Here is a 22,256-nt window from a genome sequence, read left to right on the forward strand (position 1 = left end):
TTTTCAAGAGGATGTTTACAGACAGAACAAATTATGTTTATTTTATATAAAGCAACCATAACTGTTTTGAACTACTCACCAATGATGTTGATAATTTAACTGCATGCCATTTTTTAAAAACATCAACTTTGATTTGTCCTCTGCTTTCCCAATGTTATATTCTTTTGTGCATACATGTTTACACACCTCCTGTTTCTTGAAGTGGAACTGCAAATTAACAAATCATCTTTCAGGTTTTGTTTAGAACACAATTTTTGAGAACTCCTCAAATTAACTATAATGTAGCTCATAAGGACAAATAAAATGTAACCGATTATTTCACATTACGTTTCTTTCAACTTTACTTCAATTCTTGGATTTCTGAGTTTGATTTTCGCAAGTTTGCTACTATGCAACAATCTTTATTGCAATAGCCATTTATCTCATAATATTGTGCATCAATGACAGGTGTCTTTGAAAGCATACCTTCTCCATTAGAGGAATAGTTCTGATCTATATGTGGCCAGTTTACTATTCAACACAGATGCCCATAAAATTCAAAGCAAGATCAATGCAAAAGCAAGATCAATGACCAAGATCATAATCACCTGTCCAAAATATCTCCTCCTGTGGTTTGTTTACCAATTTGTATCTGATTACTTTCTTCTGGTGTCTTAGATGTTTTCTTATGTTAAATACTACCATATAAATGCAAGCTGCTGATGTTATATGCATAAACTAAAGAAAGAATGAAGAAATGAATAGGAACCAGGGAGAAGCAAGAAGCTGGAGAAAAAAAGCAGAAAAAAGTAGAAGTGATGGATAAAATTAAGAAGCAAAATCTTAAAATGAGAGAAATCTATATAAAATTAGTTCTATATTGATTTTCAATTAACCTTACTCATGGTACCCAACAGAATGAGAATACTGAAGATAAATAAGACTGTAATCATATTATTGTACTTGTAAATAGGAAATTGAAAAAATTAAAAATATTGCAATAAACTACGGCTGCTGGGAACTAGTCATTGACCTGAAACATCATCAATGCTCCTCTATCCACCTGCCCGACACCTGATGCCGCCCAACACCGGATCATCCCAGCATTTTCTGCTTTTAAGACATTTTGGTAGAGCCTATCGTTTCAAGCAGAACAGTACTATGTGACAACCCGGCGATGTGAATAACAAAACTAAACAACATTTTCACTATCAGCTCACTTTCCTCAAGATTTTTTAAAAATACAAAAATGCTTTAACGATTAAGTTTTCTTGATGTGATCTTTTCCTTCAGGCATCCAAAATGTAGAACGTTCTTAAATTAGAAAGGGCTTCATTGAAAGGATCTACCATACAAACCATGATAAGTATGTAAAGGAACTTGAATCTGCTGAAAACTAATGGGTATTTTGTAACCACTGCGGTTACAATTTGTCTAATGGTGTCTATCCAGTTGAACCAGTTTGGCAGAATATAATAATGTTAGGGAGTCATGGAGAATTGGATTCAACAATTCGATACTTGAGAAAACTTAAAAGGCAACTGAGCTTTAAATGAAAACAATTTGACACTCTGGCCAGCACAACATGCATCAACCTTGGTTGATCTTACTCTCACTAGTCTGGCAAAATATAGATGTTACAACTGCCTGAAATAATTGAAATTGACAAGTGGAGGTGAAACTTGAGATGCAGTTATTTTGTACTTTTAACTCCCGCTTTGTACTTGAATATCTTTGAATGAGAAACATCTGCTTTTGTATGTATAAAATGAGAAACTGTATTTATTTGTAATTGAAGAAAGGCAAATCTTTACCTTGTATGGAGATGGCTCAATCCTCTCACCAAACAGTACTTGGCCAAGGTTTTCTGATGGGCGCTTTTCCTCTTCCAACTGACAGAAATCAAACCTTTACCAGGAAGAAACATTTTTACATTTTCCCAACTCAATAAATTTTCAATTTAAATGCAAGCTATTATTTGAACATGTAGATAAAGCCAGATTTTTTTTTCTAATAAATCAATTAATTGTCTAAGCACAAATAAATTCTAAAGGTTTCAAATTTAATACATTTACTTACGCAGCATACTCATAAGGAAGGACAGATTCCACCGAATCAAGCCTGTTTACAAATAATTCAATGGCAATCTGGAAGGGGACAAAGAGAAAAAAACTCTTATAAATTTTCCTGACAAGTTAACCTCAACTTATACAGTAATAATAAGGCTCTGGGGAGATGTAGACATCATGTGCAGGACTGTTTTACCAACTAAGGAAGCATATACGCATCAAAATGAGTGCAAAAATGTTTCACCTGATTGATTCCTGGGATGCTAGGTTAATCCTGAGAGATTATGATTGCACATACACTTGAGTTTGGAAAATGAGAGACTCTTGTCAAAACATACCACAGGAGCTGATGCAGTTAATGCGGGAGATTCTGGTTTGTCTGGATGTCTTGAACTAGTGGTAATTTTTAATACAAAAAAATAGACATTTCCTTCCAGAAAGCAAGAATCTCTCTAATTCTCTAAGAATTGTGGAGATACAGTTGTTGAGTACATGCAGGAAATAAGTAGAAAGATTTTGGGGCATTAAGGGAATTGAGGGAAGTGGAGTTGGTGCAGTAAAGCGGTACTCAGGTTAATGATCTATCATGACCTCCTACAATGACAGAGCAACTACAAGAGCCTTGGTGGCCTACTCATGCTTCTATTCATTGAAGGTCAAGTACTTGAATGTACTTTCAGGGTTTGGCGATGCAGAAAACATTGCAGCCTTGCCAAATTCTGTGCTTTACAAGATAAACACTAACAGAGTTTTAAATTGCTGAAGCAAATGTAGTTCTTTAAAAACTGTTTAATATTTATATTCAACATCAATGCAATTCAAGATTCAGATTATCACTTTTTCCTGGAATAATCCAAAGAACCTTTAGTCCACAATATCGCATGTGAAATACATTTTCAAGAAGGATGACTGAATAAAACAGGCAACTGAATGACGGCAGTTTGATATTGAAAAGGTTGGTCATAAATCTATGTAAATAAAGATTCATGAAGAATCACCGAATTTTCATTATTCAAATAAACAGCCTCATTTATCTCTCCTATCTCACCCTTTCTAAATTTGGGTGAAATAGTATAGGAGTTAAACTGCAGGCTCGGTAATCCAGAAATCAGGACGAACAATCTGAAAACCAGTGGCAGAAAATGTGCTCACAACCTGGTAAAAGAACCACATTTCATCAGTAACTATGCTGTTGTTTTACCCTATAGTTGAACTGAATGTCCTCTAGTTTACTAACTTGGAAAGGCCACCTGTGACATTGTCTGGGTTTGATGGCTATGTTCAATAATTCAGAGCAGCCAATTGTTCACGGTTACAATAGAAGTCTCAAACCTATTTCCCTTAATTTCCTTAAGGTACAAAATCTATCTTTAATCTTCTGAGCAACTGAACCTCCACAGTGCTTCTCGATAAAGAAATCGAAAGGTTCACGATGTGCGAAGAAAATACTTCTAATTTCTAAATGGCCTACCTCCTATTTTGAGATTGTGATCCCTGGTTCTTAAATCCTCAGCCATGGATAACATTGTATTGAGCCCTGTAGAATGTTGTCAGTTTCAATGATACTTCCATTTGTTCTTAAACACGAGAGTACAGAACTAATCTCTCTCCATTTCCGTTGCAACATGGCAAAGGTGTAATCCCTGGAACCTGTCCAATAGCACTTCACTATACACCCTCTACGGCAAGTATCTCCTTGGGGTCGGGGGTTTGCATAGGAGAAGGGTTTGTGCGAGCAGTTGGATGTGGATGGATGAGGGTGGGAGATGAATGGGGTAGTGGGGGTTGACGGTGGGAAGGAGTAATCAAGAGAGGAGAGGGAGTCATGGGGGGGGAGGGGGGGAGGTAGTGGGTGGAGAGGATGTTGCAGATGTCGAGGGAGGGGAGGGGTCGAGAGTGAGGAAGAGGGGTCAAGGGCGAGGAGGAGGAGGAGAATCAAGGGGGGGAGGAGGATCAAGTGGGGGAGGGGGTTCAAGGAGGGGAGGGGGATGAAGGGGGGGAAGGAATATCCAGGGGGATCATCATGGGAGGGGGGAACCGAGGGCATGGGAGGGGGGAACCGAGGGCATGGGAGGGGGGGATCGAGGGCAAGGGAGGGGGGATCGAGGGCAAGGGAGGGGGGATCGAGGGCAAGGGAGGGGGGATCGAGAGCAAGGGAGGGGGGTGTCGAGGGCAAGGGAGGGAGATGGGCGGGTGGTGAGGGAGGGGGTTGTGGTGAGGGAGGGGGGTGGTGAGGGAGGAGGGGGTGGTGAGGATGGGGTGAGGATGGGGTGGGGGGGTGAGGGAGGAGGGGGTGGTGAGGTAGGAGGGGGTGGTGAGGGAGGAGGGGGGTGGTGAGGGTGGAGGGGGTGGTGAGGGAGGGGGGGGTGGTGAGGGAGGGGGGGGTGGTGAGGGAGGGGGGGGTGGTGAGGGAGGGGGGGGTGGTGAGGGAGGGGGGGATGGTGAGGGAGGAGGGGGTGGTGAGGGAGGAGGGGGTGGTGAGGGAGGAGGGGGTGGTGAGGGAGGAGGGGGTGGTGAGGGAGGGGGGTGGTGAGGGAGGGGGGTGGTGGTGAGGGAGGGGGGGGGTGGTGAGGGAGGGGGGGGGGTGGTGAGGGAGGGGGGGGGTGTGGTGAGGGAGGGGGGGGGGTGGTGAGGGAGGGGGGGGTGGTGAGGGAGGGGGGGGGGGTGGTGAGGGAGGGGGGGGGGGGTGGTGAGGGGGGGGGGGGTGGTGAGGGGGGGGGTGGTGAGGGAGGGCGGGGGGGTGGTGAGGGAGGGGGGGTGGGTGGTGACTGAGTGCGGTTCCGCACGGCCCTGGTTCCCCCGCCCCCGGACCGGCCGCCTCACCTGACACTCGGCGCTATCGATGTCACAGAAGTTGACGGGGGCCAGGCCGGGCAGGTAGAAAGTGGAGGCGAGGCGGAGAGCGGCGGTGGCGAGCAGCAGCAGCAGCCGGGAACACGAACACATCCTCATCCTCGTCCCCATCCTCACCCTCCCGCTCGGCCCGCAGCGTCACAAACCGACACGTCAACGCGCACACCCGCGGCATTGTGGGACGGTGGAGGACTCCTCCCGCTGACACCTTGCGAGGGTGGGAGGTGCAGGGCTGTGGGAGGGGCACCATTTGAGATAGCACATGCTTGAAAGGCTGAAGGGTCTGGCTCTGTGAATCCCAGCAATGCCTCTGAAGAGGATATCTAGTTCAAAAAATCAGGAAACGTTGGAAATAGGGATGTCTAGTTCAAAATCAGGAAATGTTGGAAATAGGGATGTCTATTTCAAAATCAGCAAATGTTGGAAATAGGGATGTCTAGTTCAAAATCAGCAAATGTTGGAAATAGGGATGTCTAGTTCAAAATCAGCAAACGTTGGAAATAGGGATGTCTAGTTCAAAAAATCAGCAAATGTTGGAAATAGGGATGTCTAGTTCAAAAAATCAGCAAACGTTGGAAATAGGAATGTCTATTTCAAAATCAGCAAATGTTGGAAATAGGGAAGTCTAGTTCAAAATCAGCAAATGTTGGAAATAGGGATGTCTAGTTCAAAATCAGCAAATGTTGGAAATAGTTACAGTGCCCTCCATAATTTTGGGGACAAAGACCCATCATTTATTTATTTGCCTCTGTACTCCACAATTTGAGATTTGTAAATAGAAAAATTCACATGTGGTTAACGTGCACATTGTCAGATTTAAATAAAGGCAATTTTTATACATTTTGGTTTCACCATGTCGAAATTACAGCAATGTTTATACATAACCCCCCCCCATTTCAGGCACCATAACATTTGTGACACAGCAATGTCATGTAAATGAAAGTAGTCACAGTATTTTGTGGCATACCCTTTGCATGCAATGACTGCTTGAAGTCTGAGATTCATGGGCATCACCAGTTGCTGGGTGTCTTCTCTGGTGATGCTCTGCCAGGCCTGTGTTGCAGCCATCTTTAGCTTATGCTTGTTTTAATAATAATAATAATGCATTTTATTTATATAGCGCTTTTCATATACTCAAAGACGCTTTACAGAGATTTTGAGAACATAGGGAAATGAATAAATAGATAAATAAGTAAATAAATAAATGAACAGAGAAAGGAGACAGTAGGTGAGGTGACCTTCAGTGGTTGAAGGCAGTACTGAACAGGTGAGACTTCAGCGATGTTTTGAATGTGGTGAGTGTGGAGGAGTCTCTAACGGTTTGGGGTAGTGAGTTCCATAGGGTGGGAGCAGCGATGGAGAAAGCCCTGTCTCCCCAGGATCTGAGTTTGGTCTGGATGTGGGGGGATAGGAGATTGGCAGCGGCAGAGCGGAGGGTGCAGGTGGGAGTGTGCCTGTGGAGGAGGTCGGTCAGGTAGGATGGGGCCAGGTTATGGAGGGCTTTGTAGGTTATGAGGAGGATTTTGTACTGGATTCTCTGGGGGATGGGGAGCCAGTGGAGTTTATAAAGTACGGGGGTGATATGGTCACGGATCGAGGTGTGTGTGAGTAGACGGGCAGCGGAGTTTTGAATGTATTGAAGTTTATTGATGATTTTTGAGGGTGCGCCATAGAGGAGGCTGTTGCAGTAGTCCAGACGGGAGGTGATGAAGGCGTGGATGAGGGTTTCTGCAGCTGTGGAGGAGAGGGATGGACGGAGACGGGCAATGTTTTTGAGGTGGAAGAAGGCTGTCTTTGTGATGTGTTTGATGTGTTTGTCGAAGGAGAGGGTTTGATCAAGGATGATTCCAAGATTCCGGATGTGAGGTGAGGTGGATACTGGGAGACCATCAATGTTGAGGATGAAGTTTTGGGTGGATTTGGTGAGCGTTTTTGGACCAATGATGATGATTTCAGATTTGTTGCAATTGAGTTTGAGGAAGTTTGATTGAAGCCAAGATTTTATTTCAGTGATGCAGTTTGTCAGTGTAGAGTGTGTGGTGGGGGAGATTGACTTGGTGGAGATGAGGAGCTGGATATCATCGGCGAAGCAGTGGAAGTTGAGACCATGACGGCGGATTAATTGACCAAGGGGGAACAGGTAGAGGATGAAGAGGAGGGGGCCAAGGACTGAGCCTTGGGGGACACCTTGGGGGAGGGGAGCGGTGGGGGATTTACAGTTGTTAATGGAGATGAACTGGTGTCTGTCAGAGAGGTAAGATTTGAACCAGGATAGGGCTTTTCCGGTGATGTTAAGGGAGGTTTCAAGTCGGGTGAGGAGAATGGAGTGATTTATGGTGTCAAAGGCGGCGCTGCGGTCAAGTAGGATGAGGATGTTGAGGTTGCCAGCGTCGGAGGAGAGGAGAATGTCGTTTGTGATTTTGAGGAGCGCAGTTTCAGTACAGTGGTTTGAGCGGAATCCGGATTGGAAAGTTTCATACAGGTTATTGGTAGAGAGGTGGTATTTGAGTTGGGAAGCTACAGCACGTTCCAAAACTTTGGACAGAAAGGGTAGGTTGGAGATTGGTCTGAAGTTGTTTGGGGTGTCAGGGTTTAGACCAGGTTTTTTCAGAATGGGGGTGACAGCAGCGATTTTGAGGGATGGCGGGACGATGCCAGTGGACAGGGAGGAGTTTATTGTTGCAGTGATAAGTGGAGAGAGAGCAGGAAGGCAGGCCTTGACAAAGCTGGAGGGGATGGGGTCCAGAGAGCAGGTGGCAGTTTTTATTCCTGTGAAGAGGTCAGAGAGGTCGTGGTGGAGATTGGGGAGAACTGAGGCAGGGGCTGACAGGATAAGGGGGGGCAGGTGGTTTGAGGGGGAGCAGGTGCGTTGGTGGTTAAGGTGCTGTAGATGTTGTCTATTTTGCTTTGGAAGAATGAAAGGAAAATGGTGCATTTGTCAACTGTGAATGATTGGGAGATGGTGTCCAGGGGGCTGAGGAGTTTGTTTATTGTAGAGAAGAGTGTTTTTGGGTTTCCGGAGCCAGAGTGAATTATTTGAGAGTAGTAGGTGGAGTGGGCACGGGAGAGGGCATCTTTATAGTGCTGTATGTGGTCTTTGTAGGCTTGGGAGTGAATTGTGAGACCTGTTTTGTTGCGGAGTCTTTCAAGTTGGCGGGCATGAGTTTTCATCACGTGGAGTTCAGGGGTAAACCAGGGAGCAGAGTGGGTGAAGGAAACTGTTTTGGTTTTTATAGGTGCAAGCTGGTCGAGGCAGGAGGAGAGAGTGCGGTTGTAGTAGTCAGTGAGGTCAGAGGGGCTGTGTAGGTCAACGAAGGGAGAGGCGGACATTATTTCAGAGAGGGAGGATGAGAGCGAGGTAGGTGAAACAGAGTTCAGCTTGCGGAAGTTGATTTTGCGTTTTTGCTTTGGAGCTGGGGTGGGAATGTTGACAGACATGGTGATGGCTAAGTGATCAGAGAGGGTGGGGTCGGAGCCAGAGAGGTGATGTAGTGGGGGCTAGTCCCCTTCAGTTTTCTCTTCAGCATATAAAAGACATGATCAATTGGGTTCAGATCGGGTGATTGAATTGGACACTCAAGAATTGACCATTTTCTAGCTTTGAAAAACTCCTTTGTTGCTTTAGCAGTATGTTTGGGATCATTGTCTTGGTGTAGAATGAACCGCCGGCCAATGTTTTGAGGCATTTGTTTGAACTTGAGCTGATAGGAAGTGTCTATACACTTCAAAATTCATTGCGACTACCATCAGCAGTTGTATAATCAATGAAGATAAGTGAGCCATTACCTTCAGCAACCAGACATTCCCAGGCCATAACACCCCACCACCGAGTTTCACAGATGAGGTGGTATGCAGTTCCTTCTCTCCTCCATACTTTGCTCTTGCCATCACTCTGATATAAGTTAATCTTCGTCTCATCTGTCCACAAGACCTTTTTTCAGAACTGTGGTTGCTCTTTTAAGTACTTCTTGGTAAACTGTAACCTGGCCATCCTATTTTTGCAGCTAACCAGTGGTTTGCATCTTGCAGTGTAGCCTCTGTGTTTCTGTTCATGAAGTCTTCTGTGGACAGTGGTCATTGACAAATCCACACCTGATTCCTGAAGAGTGTTTTTGATCTGTCGGACACGTGTTTGGGGATTTTTCTTTATTACAGAGAGGGAGTATGGGGAGAAGGCGGGAATGGGGTACTGATTGAGAATGATTATCCATGATTGCATTGAATGGCTCGAAGGGCCGAATGGCCTACTCCTGCACCTATTGTCTATTGTCTAATTCTTCTGTCATCAGCTGTGGAGGTCTTCCTTGGCCTGCCAGTCCCTTTGTGATTAGTAAGCTCACCAGTGCTCACTTTCTTCATAATGATGCTCCAAACAGTTGATTTTGGTAAGCCTAAGGTTTGGCTGATGTCTCTAACAGTTTTATTCTTGGTTCTAAATCTCATAATGGCTTCTTTGACTTTCATTGGCACAACGTTGGACCTCGTGTTGATAAACTACAATAAAAGTTTCCTAAGGTGATGGAAAGACTGGAGAAAAGACAAAGTGCTGTGAGCTCTCTTATACCTGCATGAAGGAGGTATAAAATGTATAAAAATGGCCTTTACTAAAATCTGGCAATGTGCACTTTAACCACATGTGATTTTTCTATTACAAATCTCAAATTGTGGAGTACAGAGGCAAATAACTAAATCATGGGTCTTTTTCCCAAACATTATGGAGGGCACTGTACCTAGTCCAAAATCAGAAAATGTTGGAAACAGGATGCCTGAAATGATTGGGTTGAAGATAGACACAAAATGCTGGAGTAACTCAGTGGGACAGGCAGCATTTCTGGAGAGAACATTTCAGGTTGAGACCCTTCTTCTGACTGGTTCAGACTGGATAGATTGTGTCTATCTTCAGTATAAACCAGTATCTGCAGTCCCTTCCTACACATTAAATGTTTGAGTTGTTCCTCTTCCTATTGAATCTGACCTGGGGAGTGTTTCCAGCATTTTCTGTTTTAATTTCAAGTTTTCAGCATATGTTGTTTTCAATTGTTGGGTGGAACATTCTTTTGCCTCTGAATCAGAAGTTTGTGGTTCAAATCTCACTCCAGAAATTTACCCCATCCCACCAGTGTGGTATGGAGGGGTACTGGGATCCACTACGATATTAAACTTGGGTAGATTTGAAACATCCCATGAGAGTATTTTGAGGTTTTGCTAATGTCATTGATATTTATCTCTCACTCAATGTCATTCAAGCTAATTACTTGCTTTGTTTTGCTGCTGTTTGCGATAGATTGCTCTGCACAAGTTGACTGCTGTGCTTCTCACATGAGAATGTACAAGGCAAGATGAATACGTTTGCAGATGATACTCAATTCGCCCGTATCACAGATAGCGAAAAAGTGGTTATCAAAAATTACAGCCGGATATTGACCAGCTGGGCAAGTAGACTGAGAATGGCTAATGGTTTAATGCGGTTAAGTTCAAGGTGTTGCATTTCGGGAAGTCTAACCAGGGCAGGACCTTCACCGAGAATGGCAGGTCCCTGGGAAGTGTTGTAGAGCAAAGGATTGAGGAATGCAAGTACATAGTCCCCTGAAAGAGGCGTCACAGATAGTTTGGGTGGTCAAAAAGACTGTTGGTATATTGACCTTCATCAGTCAGAATATTAAGTACAGAAGTTGGGATGTTATGTTACAGTTGTACAATATGTTGACAAGGCTGCATTTGGAGTATTATGCTCAATTTTAGTCATCCTTCTATAAAAAGGATGTCATTAAGCTGGAAAGAATGCAGAGTAGTTTTACGAGGGTGTTACCAGGACTCACGGGTCTGAATTATAGGGAGAAGCTGAGCAGGGTAGGACTTTATTTCTTAGAGCACAGGAAGCTTAGGGGTCAACTTACAGAGGTGTATAAAGTCACAAAGGGAATAGATATGGCGAATACAGTCTTTTCCCCAGAGCAGGGGAATCAAGAACAAGATGTTAAAGGTATAAGGTGAGAGGGGGAAGATAGGAACCTGAGAGACCACAAAAAGCTGGAGTAACTCAGCGGGCCAGGCAGCATCTCTGAAGAAGGGTCTCGATCCGAAACGTCACCCATTCCTACTCTCCAGAGATGCTGCCTGTCCCACTGAGTTACTTCAGGTTTTTGTGTCGACCTTTGATTTAAACCAGCATCTGCCATTCTGTCCTACTATATTCGATTTAACTTTCTAGCATACTTTAACTTAATTAGTCTACATTCACACGCGGGCCCGCCCCAACCTGACAATGTCACATTCTGCCAAACCACTGGTCCCGGAAGACGTTTCAAACCCACATTGTTTTTTTGGGCGTTGCTCCTCACCAATAAATACTTTTAAAAAAGTGTTTACATATCAATGCCAATTCAATTTACAGTAAACCCTCGTTATTACAGACTACTATTTAACAGATTTAGGTTATAGCGGATGGACCTTCACTGCCAAGCCAGGCTCCGAAGCCAATCCCGGCCCGCACTGCCTCCCCGGCCATTTCTAGGCCAGATCTACTAAACTTCACTGCTAGTATTGGCTGCTGACACCAGGTCTCACAGCCTCCCTGCCACGCCACACCCGACCCGCACCGCCTCCCCGGCAGTTTCCAGGCCAGAATTACTGAACTTCACTGCCAGGCCTGGCTGCCATAGCCAGATCACATCGCCTTCATGGCTGCTTCCAGGCCAGACATACTGCCACCACCGCCAGCCCACACAGTTTCCTCGGCTGCTTTCAGGACACGCCTGCCACCACAACCGATTTACCTGCACTCCGGCCGCCCGCAGGCCGCAACCAATGTCTCCGTCGATTCTCACCTCTCCCCTGGCTGCTAGCAGACCCGGGCTGTCAACTTACCTGGATTCCAGGCCCAGTTCCAGACCGAGAGTCTGAAGAAAGTTCTCGACCCGAATCGTCACCTATCCATGTTCTCCAGAGATGCTGCCTGACCTGCTGAGTTACTCCAATAGTTTGTGTCCTTTTGTGTATTAACCAGCATCTGCAGTTGTTTGTTTCTACCACATATCCAATGATGCTCTAAATCCCTTACTCGGTTATTGTGAACAATCAGCAATAACGGACACAATTCCCCTAAATATGGTCCGTTATAATGAGGGTTTATCGTAATAAGAAACTGACTGCAGAAGTTGTGATTTAATAGAATAATTACCTGGTACAATGAGTTTGCCTAAAAGACATTAAGTAATTTAAATCAGGTTGCTCCCAGTGAGTGGACTGGATACACTAAATTAAAAGTATCCTAACTTGGCAGTTATAAACCGATGTTCAGTAGAATTATGTGACTGTTTCTCAATGCATCAAGACATACTTTTAATATAGAGAAAATATAGAAACATAGAAAAATAGGTGCAGGATAAGGCCATTCAGCCTTTCGAGCCAGCACCATTCAATATGATCATGGCTGTTGTTGTTTATATTTTATTTTGAACAACAAAAGATAAAAACAAAACAAAATAACAATAAAATGAAATGAACGATAAACCTATACACAACTCAATGAATAAATTCTCATAAACAACACAAATTAAATCTTACATGTTCGAAAAGGAGTAGGAGGAAATATACACTTATTTATTCCTACCCCTTCTCCCCAACTCATTAATTAATTCACAAACTTTATCTCATCTACATACAGTATATATATACACAACCTATACACAACTCAATGAATAAATTCTCATAAACAATACAAATCAAATCTTACATGTTCGAAATGGAGTAGGCGGAAGTACACACTTATTTATTCCTACCCCTTCTCCCCTAGTCATCAATTAATTCACAAACTTTATCTCATCTACATATAGTATATATATATGTAGATGAGATAAAGTTGCCCATTTCTCCTACATCCAACACATCAACGTCAAGAACTGACTGTTCACTTGCTGCCTAATATATCCCACCCCTTGACAGGTGCCATTGTAACAAGATAATCAATGTTATTCACTTCACCTGTCAGTGGTCATAATGTTTTGGCTCATCGGTGAATGTACATATGTACAAATATATACATACATACATATATCCATACATATGCCCCATAAATACATACATATATACACATATATGCACACACACAAACATACATATATGCAGTTTATAAACAATTATCCAAATTCTATGTACAATGCGAATATCACACTGTGTCAATAAACTAAAACTTAATTTCATCGTCATCACAGCGTTTCCTCATTCTCTAGAAAAACCTCTAGAAAATATTGTTTTTGTACATCTTCTTGAACTGATCATCTAAAATCAGTATCCCGTTCCTGCTTTTCCCCATATCCCTTGATTCCTTTAGCCCTAAGAGCTCTATCTAACTCTCCCTTGAAAGCATCCAGTGAATTGGCCTCCTGTCTTCTGAGGCAGAGAATTCCACAAATTCACAACACTCTGAGAGAAAATGTTTTTCCTCATCTCAGTCCTAAATGGCCTACCCCTTACTCTTAAACTGCGACCCATGGTTCTGGACTCCCCCAACATTGGGAACATTTTTCCTGCATCTAGCCTGTCCAGACCTTTAAGAATTTTATATGTTTCTATAAGATCCCCTCTCATCCTTCTCAATTCCAGTGAATACTAGCCCAGTCGAACAATTCTTTCATCATATGCCAGTCCCGCCAACCCGGGAATTAACCTGGTGAACCTACGCTGCACTCCCTCAATAGCAAGAATGCCCTTCCTCAAATTAAGAGACCAAAATTGCACACAATACACTAGGTGCAGTCTCACCAGGGTCAAGTACAACTGCACTAGGACCTCCTTGCTCCTAAAATCAAATCCTCTCGCGATGAAGGCCAACATGCCATTAGCTTTCTTCACTGCCTGCTATACTTGCATGCTTACTTTCAGTGACTGATGTACAAGCACACCCAGGTCTCATTACACCTCCCCTTTTCCTAATCTAACACCATTCAGATAATAATCTGCCTTCCTGTTCTTGCCACCAAAGTGGATAACCTCTCATTTATCTACATTGTACTGCATTTGCCATGTATCTACCACTCACCCAACCTATCCATGTCACCCTGCAGCCTCATAGCATCCTCATGGCAGCTCACACTGCCACCCAGCTTTGAGTCATCCGTAAACTTGTAGATGTTACACTTAATTCCCTCGTCTAAATTTGTTAATATATATTGTAAATACTGTAACTGGGGTCCCAGCACCGAGCCTTACGGCACCCTGCCATTCTGAAAAGGACCCATTAATTCCCACTCTTTGCTTCCTGTCTGTCAACCAGTTCTCTATCCATGTCAATACCCAACCCCCAATACCAAGTGCTCTAATTTTGCATACTAATCTCTTGTGTGGGACCTTGTCAGAGGCTTTTTGAAAGTCCATATACACCACATCTGCTGGCTCTCCGTTATCCATTCCACTTGTTACATCCTCAAAAAATTCCAGAAGATTAGTCAAGCATGATTTCCCCTTCATAAATCCATGCTGACTTTGACCGATCCTGTCACTGCTTTCCAAATGCGCTGCTATTACATCTCTAATAATTGACTCAAGCATCTTCCCCACTACCGATGTAAGGCTAACTGGTCTATAATTCCCTGTTTTCTCTCTCCCTCCTTTCTTAAAAAGTGGAGTTAAGTTAGCTACCCTCCAGTCCACAGGAACTGATTCAGAGTCCATGGAACATTGGCGAATGATCACCAATGCATCCACGATTTCTAGGGCCACCTCCTTGAGTACTCTGGGATGTAGACCATCAGGCCCGGGGGTATAATTACTGATAATAAAGGAATAATGACTGATTTTGCCATTCTGCAATCCAACTGTAACATTTTGAGATGATTTTTCAGACCCTGTAAACAATTGCCTGTTCATCAATGCTTCATGACTGCAGATGGGCATCGAAAGCTTGCCAAGACTTCATTGACATTTCTACAACACTTGCAACGTGTTTGTGTTTGCTATTGTGTTAGCCCTGGAGAGATTTTAAAAAACAATAACTTGCCATAGGTCAAATATTCCAGAGTTAGTGATAAGTGAGACCATCGAATGGGAGGGAGGCAGTTTGGATTAGGAGCTGGTGTAGACTAATAACCACAGGGCTTGGTGTAAATTAAGACTTTAGAAACAAATTTGTGGATGACGCCAAGTTTACTGAGGGAGGAGAGTCAGTCGAATCTGGGGGTAATGAAAGTTTCAACAGAAGGTGAGGTGAAGCAGAACAGGATAGCACAGGTGAAAAAAAAATTCTAGAGGATGGAGAGACACAGACACAATGTGCTGAATAATCTGCCCCTGTGCCGTAAATATTTTGTGGTCCTATGAAATCCGGGATAGCGAGTCAAAGGTCAGATTCAAATAATATGCTAAGGTTAAGAGGAACCAATTGTTTTTTTAAAGTTTAATTTAGTTTAGTTTATTGTCACGTACAGCAAGGTAGAACAAAAAGCTTTTTTGTTGTGGAAAAACTATACATGATTACAATCAAGCCACCCACAGTGTACAGGCAAAGGCGATAACGTTTTGTGCAAGATAAAGTCCAGTAAAGTCCAATTAAAGATAGTCAGAGGGTCTCCAATAAGGTCGTTAGTAGCTCAGGACCACTCTCTAGTTGTTCCAGTCCAATCTGAAATGCTTTAGACTTTGAGGGGGAAATTAAAGGATTTAAAGTGCATTACCATTTCTGACCACTGAGAGCTGCTAAAACTCCAAACATAGAAACATAGAAACATAGAAAAAATCCTCTCGCTATGAAGGCCAACATGCCATCAGCTTTCTTCATTGCCTGCTCTACCTGCATGCTTACTTTCAGTGACTGATGTACAAGGACACCCAGGAGTTGTTGCACCTCCCCGTCTCCTAATCTGACACCATTCAGATAATAATCTGCCTTCTTGTTCTTGCCACCAAAGTAGATAACTTCACATTTATCCATTTTATACTGCATCTGCCATGCATCTGCCCACTCACCCAACCTATCTAAGTTACCCTGCAGCCTCATAGCATCCTCCTCACAGCTCACACTGCCATCCAGCTTTGAGTCATCCGCAAACTTGGAGATGTTTTAATTTAATTCCCTCGTCTAAATCGTTAATATATATTGTAAATAACTGGGGTCCTAACACTGAGCCTTGCAGCACCCACTAGTCACTGCAATTAACTGACAGAATGGAGGTTGGGCAGCAAATTTTTAATTGGCCATTACTACAGTTGAGCTTGATGATAAAAATTAATGCAGAGATTGAATAGTTTCATTATTATGCTGTCCAGCTGAGATCCAGCCATCCACAATTAATATGGACTGAACATTGTTCACAATTAAGGGGTTAAAGGGTTATTATATGATCGGAAGTCTTACAACCTAACCTGCACAGGCATTTCTAAGAGGCAGGTGGAATAAACTTGACATGATTTTCACCAATATTAAAGCAGGATGTCTTATAGGCTTCCATGCTCACTCATATCCACAACAACCACAACAGGTATGCTGAACCATAAAACTCGCATATGACTACAAACACAATTCACCCATATCCTGAAGCTGATCACATGCTAACACGGATTGCTGAACTGGATGATCTGGAGTTAACTACTCATCTATACACTAATCATAAGCCACAGGATATGGAAAATGACATTGATCCAGAAAACAATTTTTTCTTGAACATCAACAACGACTGTCACTATTATACTGATGAACAGTACAATAGCACATTCAAAACCGAAAACAACATTTCAATAATCCACTTCAACAGTAGAAGCCTGTATGCTAATTTCCATGACATCAAGGATTATTTAAATCAATTTACACAGCCCTTTAACATAATTGCAATATCAGAAACTTGGATCAACAGTGTAAGGGGCATGGATTTTGAACTTGAAGGATATGAACTGATTTGTATGAACAGAAAAAACAAAAATGGTGGTGGTGTAGCTCTTTATGTAGACATGAATTATAATTATAAGGTGGTGGAAGAAATCTCAACTGTGGTAGATAATGTACTTGAATGTGTTACAATAGAAATATGTATGGGAAAGAAAAAAAATGTAATTGTGAGTTGTATATATAGAACATCAGAGTCTAATATAGACACATTTAAAGACTGGATGGAGGAACATTTTACAAAAACAAATCATAAAGTTATGTTTATCTGCGGCGACTTCAATATTGATTTGCTAAATCCAAATAATCATAAAATGACTGAGGAATTTATCAATACATTGTACAGTATCAGCCTATATCCCAAAATCACCAGACCCAGTCGGATTACTTCCCATTGTGCTACATTAATTGATAATATATTTACTAATGATATAGATAACAATACAGTAGGAGGATTATTAGTAAATGACATCAGTGACCACCTTCCAGTTTTTACAGTTTATAACAGCAACTACGGAAAAAATAAGCCGCAGGACAATAAACAAGAATACCGAAGGGTTAGGACAGAAGAGTCCATGGTTGCACTTAAAAATGATTTACTTGCACAAAACTGGGAATTAATATATAAAGAAAATGATATTGATAAAGCTTATGACGAATTTTTAAGAATATTTAAAATACTATATGATAAAAATTGTCCAATGAAACAATATTGTAGAGAAATAAAGTATAAAGATAATCATTGGATGTCAAAAGGATTGCTAAATGCCTGCAAAAAGAAAAACACACTATACAGAGAATTCATTAAACATAGAACTACAGAAGCAGAAAATAAATATAAGAAATATAAAAACAAGTTAACTAATATCATGAGAAATTGTAAGAAAGAATATTATAATAAATATTAGAAAACAATAAACACAACATTAAGGGTATATGGAATATATTAAACAGCATAATTAGAAATAACTCTAGACAGATTAATTACCCGCAGTATTTTATAGAAAATGATAAGACTCTAAATAACATGGATGACGTGGTTAATAAATTTAATAATTTTTTTGTAAGTGTTGGACCTAATTTAGCAGAAAATATCCCAGATCCGGTGACATCTAATGATAATCTTATAGAAACGAATCCAAGTAAAATGTTTCTTAAACCGGTAGAAGAAATGGAGATTGTAGATATTGTTAATAAATGCAAAAATAAAACATCCATTGATTATAATGAGACAGATATGAAAATAGTAAAAAAGGTAATTGATGGGATTTCTAAACCACTAACACACATTTTTAACTTATCATTACAAACCAGTCAATTTCCCAATAATATGAAAATAGCTAAAGTTATTCCGCTGTATAAAACTGGAGATAAACACCACTTCACAAATTACAGACCTGTTTCTCTTCTCCCACAGTTCTCTAAAATTCTGGAAAAACGTTTCGTCAACAGATTAGACAATTTCATAGATAAGCACAATTTACTCTCTAATCGTCAATATGGATTCAGAAGTAACCGGTCAACATCACTAGCTTTAACTGAACTCATTGAACAAATCACAAATTCTATAGATAAAAAGAAATATGCTGTTGGGGTATTCATTGATCTAAAAAAAGCATTCGATACAATAAATCATGAAATATTAATCAATAAATTGGAACTATATGGGATTAGGGGGTTGGCTTTAGAGTGGGTTAGAAGTTATTTAAAGAACAGGAAACAATTCGTGAAGATGGGAGAATATCAGTCTGGATGTTTGGACATTGTGTGTGGAGTCCCCCAGGGGTCAGTGTTGGGTCCTAAACTCTTCATCATCTACATCAATGATATATGTAAATTATCAAAAATATTGAAATTCATCCTATTTGCTGATGACACTAACATTCTTGGTTCTGGTGAAAATTTACAGCAACTTTTGGACAGTATCACCTCAGAATTTTGCAAAATTAAAAAATGGTTTGACATTAACAAATTATCACTAAACTTGAGCAAAACAAAAATTATGATATTTTGGAACAGTAAAATAAACAATCAAGCACAGGTACAGATAGAGGGTGTTAACATAGAAAGAGGAAATGAAACTAAATTCCTTGGGGTGATAATAGATGAAAATATTTGCTGGAAATCTCACATTAAACATATCCACAGTAAAGTATCTAGAAGCATTTCAGTTCTGGCCAAAGCAAAACATTTCCTAAATAACAAATCACTTCGCATTCTGTTCTGTTCACTAGTTTCACCTTATTTAAGTCACTGTATAGAGGTGTGGGGAAGTACATATATAAGTTCACTACAACCACTATTCATACTGCAAAAAAGAGCCATTAGAATAATTCATAATGTCGGTTTTTGTGAACACACCAACTCATTATTTATAAAGTCTAAAATAATCAAATTTTATGACATTGTGGAATATCAAACAGCTCAATTCATGTACAAAGTGAGAAACAATTTGCTACCAAGTAACTTACAGGAAATGTTTTATGAAAGAGAGGGGGGGTATAATTTAAGGGGAACATTACATTTCAAGATTCGCAATACTCGAACAACAATGAAAAGATTTTCTATATCAATCAGTGGAGTAAAGCTATGGAACAGAATGAATGCGGAATTAAAACAATGTTCAAACATCATCCAGTTCAAAAACAAATATAAACACATGATTTTTGCTAGGTACAGTGAGGAGGGGGATTAACAGTCACCAGGGGTCTACATATAATAACACATCATTATTTAAATAAGTATATCTATATGAACATATAAGGGTGCATGAGTATTTTTGTATTAATATCTGACTTATTATACGGGTGGGTGACTATATTTGTATTTATATTTTGTATGTAAATGGTCGGGTATATGTATATATATGATTGGCCTAATGTCTGTATATATATCAGATGTAGTTAATATAGACATTATTGTGTAAATAGGTATATTCATATGATTGTAGGGGTGAGTATATATGTAGTTATATATGTATTTTAGGTATTAGTTATTATAGATAATACTTGATAAATATTGATTAGGGAATGGGGGTAGGATTAAATAAGTTCGCACTTCTTCCTACTCCTTTTCGCACATGTAAAGACGTTAAGTAATGGATGAAATTCTTTGTATTTCTTCTGTTTTTTTGTTTATTTTGTTTTTTAATTGATGTCTTTTAACATGTACGAAATAAAATAAAATGAAATGAAATGAAATGAAATATCAGAAGGAATGATGGCTTTATTTGATTTCCTTTCCTTTATTCCTGTAAAATTATTCATAAAACATTAATTTCTTACATTCCATAGCAATGCAGCTTAAGCTGGTACCGCAGTTTCCACATTACTCTTTGTCTAAAGCATTGAAGTTGTAACAGGGACAACAAAACATTTCAGGGAAGCAGGAGTTACCTCTCAGCTAACGGTCTGACAGGGTGACTTGGGGAAAGATTATGTCGGAAAATCAGCTTCACAGCTCTGGAAAGGAAAGCCTCGGGTAAAATGTGTCATTTTATGGATGGATGCCACTCCAGGTTGTCTCAATGTGCCGTTCAACCAACAAGATGCTTGCTGAAATATAGTCAGAGTGCAGGAAATGGGATGCAATCCCGCAAATAGAAATGTTGTTGTGATCAAGTTATCGCTTTTACTGATGTGGGGTTGAATGTTGGGTGCATGAACACAGAAGACAACTGCCTGCTCTACCTTTTGTGTAGGATGGAACTGCAGACGCTGGTTTACACCGAAGATTGACATGAAATACTGGAGTAACTCAACAGGTCAGGCAGCATCTCAGGAGAAAAGGAAAAGGTGACGCTTCGGGGCGTGACCCTTCTTCAGACTGTTCAGGTTCTGAAGAAAGGTCTTGACCCGAAATGTTACCCATTCCTTTTCTCCAGAGATGCTGCCTGACCCGCTGAATTACTCCAGCATTTTGTGTCTATCTTTGCTCTACATTTTCATAGTGCCATTAGATCAATTGCATCTAATTGGTATGTTGCATCCAAAAGCCAAATCCATCGATAGTGTGGCACTGCCTCAATGTTGTCCCTCTGACAGTGTGGCACTCTTTCAGTACTACTCTTCTGACAGAGGCCATTTCCCAATCCGTCAGTACATCCCTTCAACAGTGCAACTCAATATTCCCTTTCAACAGCGCAGCATTCTCTCATTACTGTTTCTCTAATGGTGCAGTGCTCCATCAGCATTGCCCCTCTGAAAATGAGGTGTTCCCCCAAAGCTGCTTCTCTGATTCTGGAATGCTAACTGAGTGGTCCCCTAAACTGCCGACTGGATGAGGTCAAGTGAAGTGGATATGAGTTTGAGGATGATAACTAATGCAAACATACAAAACAGTGAGGCAAGTAACATCCTGATGTTCCATCAAGATTATCTGATGCATTGGGACCTTGCAATAGGATAATTCATCACTGGCCCACCCAGTACTAACCTCTCCATCCTACCTCCTCCAGGCATCTTCCTAGGAAGGGAACAGAATAAAGTTGTAAGGCTGATGAAGGGAGAAGACTTCGAGGGAATGGAGATGTTATGATCTTCGGGCCAGAGGAGAATCAAAGATGTGTAGATATAACACGTGTTAGTCACGTTGATAGGGTGATTCATCTGGCTCAGGCAACTGGTGAGTTCCAGTTGACTTCAGATCTGTGCCGAAATGTTGAATGCCAAATCTCACTGACCATTTCCCTCTAATCCTTCTCTTCATACACCCCACATCCACTCCAATCTTTTCCATCTCCCCACCACCTCTTTCTCTCCAACTCAACCTCCCTCTCTCTTAACTAACTGTTTTGCCTTTACCCCTCAGCAGCACTGTTATCTTGTCGAACTCCTCCCTTCCCCTTAAATACCACTTCCCACCACTCTCCACCGCACTCTGCACTCAGCTTAAGGAAGTAACAGAAACACAACCTTTATATGAAATTCACATTGGGTGATACGTCAGCTAATTGTCAAAAGATAATCAATTAACTGCTCTCACTGATTAAATGTTCCATAGTGGGGAAATTTTGTGACGGACCAAATCACAATTGACATTTTGTTTTACCAAATGTTCCATTAAAGAAACTTATCTTCAAGCATGTTTCTTTGTATTATTCATCCAGAAAAAATACAAAAATGATTGTGCAGTGCTGATGTCCCTGTTCAATGATTCGAATGAGCATAATGTTCACTCTTTATGCCATGCTTATTATTTGGTTGGAGTGCTTTTATTCAATATATGAATGAGGGAAAAAAAAGCATGAAATAATACTGAGAACTAAGGTTAAAAACAGACATGGGGCACTTCATCAAATTGATGGGGTTTGGATTGCTGAATTTGGAACACAGGAGGAGATTGAAAATTTTAAATGAAAACTGCAGATATTTTAAATTTTAAATAAAAGTAGAAAATGCTTTAAACACGCAGCAGTTCAGGCAGTGTCTGTAGAAGTAGAATCAGTCATCTTTTCAGATCAGAGACCCTTCATCAGAACT

At 41.2% G+C, this 22,256-nt stretch overlaps 1 protein-coding gene across 1 annotated transcript in view; it reads right to left on the reverse strand.

Moving 5' to 3' along the window:
• tm9sf2 (transmembrane 9 superfamily member 2) overlaps positions 1-5,042 on the reverse strand; it is a 37,436-nt gene extending 32,394 nt beyond the window's left edge. Inside the window, exons 1-4 of the mRNA XM_078402224.1 lie at positions 4,872-5,042; positions 2,059-2,126; positions 1,794-1,887; positions 80-207 (exon numbers count right to left, since the gene is read on the reverse strand). Coding sequence (XP_078258350.1) covers positions 80-207; positions 1,794-1,887; positions 2,059-2,126; positions 4,872-5,012 — 431 coding nt within the window. The 5' untranslated portion in view covers positions 5,013-5,042. The remainder of the gene's footprint in view (positions 1-79; positions 208-1,793; positions 1,888-2,058; positions 2,127-4,871) is intronic.
• Between the last annotated feature and the right edge of the window lie 17,214 nt (positions 5,043-22,256).

The sequence above is a fragment of the Rhinoraja longicauda genome, chromosome 7, assembly GCF_053455715.1.
Source record: "Rhinoraja longicauda isolate Sanriku21f chromosome 7, sRhiLon1.1, whole genome shotgun sequence".
Lineage (NCBI taxonomy): Eukaryota > Metazoa > Chordata > Chondrichthyes > Rajiformes > Arhynchobatidae > Rhinoraja > Rhinoraja longicauda.